The sequence below is a fragment of the Lactuca saligna genome, chromosome 6, assembly GCF_052625555.1.
Source record: "Lactuca saligna cultivar CGN05327 chromosome 6, ASM5262555v1, whole genome shotgun sequence".
In the NCBI taxonomy this organism is placed as follows: Eukaryota; Viridiplantae; Streptophyta; class Magnoliopsida; order Asterales; family Asteraceae; genus Lactuca; species Lactuca saligna.
In genome coordinates, this window is record NC_136422.1 from 29,855,652 (window position 1) to 29,858,835 (window position 3,184).

General features: G+C 35.1%; 1 protein-coding gene across 1 annotated transcript; it reads right to left on the minus strand.

Annotated features, from left to right (window-relative positions):
• Positions 1-1,957: 1,957 nt before the first annotated feature.
• On the minus strand, positions 1,958-2,936 carry LOC145001387 (peroxiredoxin-2E, chloroplastic-like). Its single transcript, XM_078960759.1, has one exon. The coding sequence runs from the start codon at positions 2,816-2,818 to the stop codon at positions 2,162-2,164; it is 657 nt and encodes a 218-aa protein (XP_078816885.1). The 5' UTR covers positions 2,819-2,936; the 3' UTR covers positions 1,958-2,161.
• Between the last annotated feature and the right edge of the window lie 248 nt (positions 2,937-3,184).

The window sequence follows — 3,184 nt, forward strand, 5'->3', positions numbered from 1 at the left end:
TTGCCATGGTTGTTGGTATTGGTTTGTAACTCCGAATGTTATAGGCCCTGATGATTATTTGAAAAGTTTTTGTAAAACCCCATTTTTATTGATAATAAATGGTGTTTTAAAAGTACAACGTTACATTTATAATTGTTTTCATCGTATATAACAAGAAACTCATGAACATGACTAATCATCAAAATGGGATTTTTTTCCCACCAAGAGTTTGGATCTTGAAATATGGTTAGGCTCTTTCGGAATAATCAAACAAGATAAAGCGTCCGAGCAATGCCCAAACCATCCAAGTAGAAGTCTGATTTTATCTTATCTACTTCATAAACCAATAAAATCTATGTTGAGCAAACATGTGATTTAAATCCATGCCTCATGCTCCCTGATATTATAACAAATGGTCATAAGGACAACAACATATCCGCCTATTAAAAGTTGATGGAGGATTTATGGAGACAATAGTTGTTACACGCTTGACACCATTTGTACGATTAGATATTTTACACAAATGAGAGTCTATTGGAATTAAATGCAATGAAATAACAATTTAACGATATTATTGTTTATGTGTCACACTATGTGGTCACACACTAACAACCTTAAAAGATCCATAGTAACTAATAAATATTTATTTGATAAATTTTATTATTTATCAATTTAAAATAAATAAAGAAAATAATATAGTTTTTATTTTATTCATTCGTGAGATGAAAGAATTAAATAAAATAATTTATTTAATAATTAATAAAAGAGTTATTGTTAATTCCATTTTAGTCATTAGCTTGCTTTTGTTGTTGGGCCATTAAAAGACTTAGTAAGTCTTGTCCAACAAGTTAAACTTAGAAGGAAGCAGTTAGGATAATCATTAATCAAATAATCAACCAACAATGGTCAAATCATAATCTTTCCTTGCCATCGACCAAACTTTCGGTCTCGTCCCCTCTCTCTATGTTGTTCGACACATCCAAGGAGCAATGAGGAAAGGAAGGAGTCGTTGATCAAGTTGAAATCCAACATTCAGTTGGATTGGTTTATGTTGATAAATTATAGGTACAACTTGCATTACCTCCTATCGATCGTATCAAGGGCACATACTTTTGAACACTCTATGTTTGATTAAGTTGGTAGTAACATGTCTGATTTCATAATTTGTATCCATGGTGCAAAGTTGATGAAAATTTTGAGTTGCTATTTCCATGTGCAAAGTGTTTTAACTGTTATATTGATTGCATAAAACTCTAACCGGATATTGTTAAATAAACTACTTTGTAATATATGTTTATTAGAATCAAAATGTGGTCTTTATTTTATAATCTTTGTTTCGAGATTGTTCAAGAATTGTTAATATTTGTAAAATATTGCCATTAGCACCTCCCCTAGGTGCATGTTCAATATGTGAAGCACTTAAAGAAATATGCCATCGTGCAAAGCAATGTGAGACAACTATCCCTAGGATAACACTCTAACATCACAAACAAACAAAATCACACAAGGGATATCCATGACTTTTTACATTGTGAGGGATGTGCATGTCATTTCACCAATGTTCACGTGGTGCAAAATAGTTGTGACAATTTACCATTATCGTTAAAGCCATAGCTCCATTTTTAATGGATAGATGAAGATAATGGTCAAACAACATCCTAACACGTATAAAGACTCAAACATCTATCAATGCGTAACATCTAAAATATCATTAATAAACCCATAACAACAATAAAACCTCCATTCCTATCTTTCAATTTCTTTTAACCATGTCTAAAGAGGTTTTAAAAACATGAAAACTCATTTACATTGTGAATTTGACTAAGCTAAATGCTACAATAAGTTTATGAATCTTCATAAACAATATCCTAACTCATATAAAGACTCATATATCTATCAATGCATTTCAACTCCCCAATAAACACCTTCTCTTCAAAATATATGCGCAAAATAGCAACCAACTTTTAACATTAAGGAATTTGTAACTTAACTCAATGTATAAGATTCAATACAATAATTACAAGTCTCCAATGAATGATCACCCTGAGATTCATAGTTATACTCGAACTCAATATCTTCACAAAGAAGAACAAATGTATAAGTTTCGAGACATAAAGTACAAGTAATTAATGCATGAGAATTCGGGAATTATTGCTTTGAAAAAAAAAGCACTCGAAATGGCTCAAAGAGCAGCAAGCATATCCTGGGCACTACTGGAAGTAAAAGCACCTCCTTCTTCAAGATTCAGAACCTTCACAACACCATCTTCAACAAGCATCGCATACCTTCTTGACCTAACTCCTAATCCAATCGGATTATCGCTCAGATCCAATTCACACCCAATTGCTTTAGTGAAATCGCCATTCCCATCGCTCAGTATCAACACTTCATCGCCGATTTTCAGATCGGCTTTCCATGCCTTCAACACAAACGCGTCATTGACGGAGATGCAAGCGATTGTATTGACGCCTTTCGCTTTGAGCTCGCTGGATTTCTCGACGAACCCAGGGAGGTGTTTCTGGGAACAAGTCGGAGTGAAGGCTCCTGGGACGGCGAAAAGGATGGTTTTTTTGGATTTTGTGAGGTCGGAGATGGAGGTGGTTTGGAGTTCGCCGTCGGAGTCGAAGTAGGATAAGGTGGATTCTGGGAGCTTGTCTCCAACGGAGATAATGGCGGTGATAGTGGAGGTTTTGATGGAGTGATGGTGGAGGAGACGGGATCGAAGGTTTCTAATGGGATTGACGGAGTAAGATGAAGAGGCGAGTGGGATGTGGTTGTGGTGGTGTTTGGTGGCGAAGGAGATTGCAGAGAAGGTCAATGAAGTTGCTGCGGCTGCCATTTTTGCAGGTGTAGAGTGTAGAGTGTGTTAGTTTTTAGGGGATATGTGGTGATAACATGGATGTTAATTTGGAATGTAATGTAAAATGGACGGAGGAAATTATGGCACAGCTGCAACCAAAATGGATTTTATCACCGAGTAATTTTAAGACGATGATATCGTACTTTACAAATCGGTTGTGCATTGGTTTACCCAAATGCATATGTAACGGGTGTTATAAATAGTAATTCCATTCATGATTTGGTTAGTAAAATGTATGACTATATAATCAAAGTAATTCATTTATTTTTCCTTAACAAGAAAAGTGATATTTTTGGGCCCTCGGTGATTTTTTGATCGGCATATGAAGTGCTTGTCCGAGCCTAG

Coding starts and splice junctions, on each gene's coding strand:
- LOC145001387 (XM_078960759.1), bottom strand. CDS start 2,818: ATGGCAGCCGCAGCAACTTCATTGACCTTCTCTGCAATCTCCTTCGCC.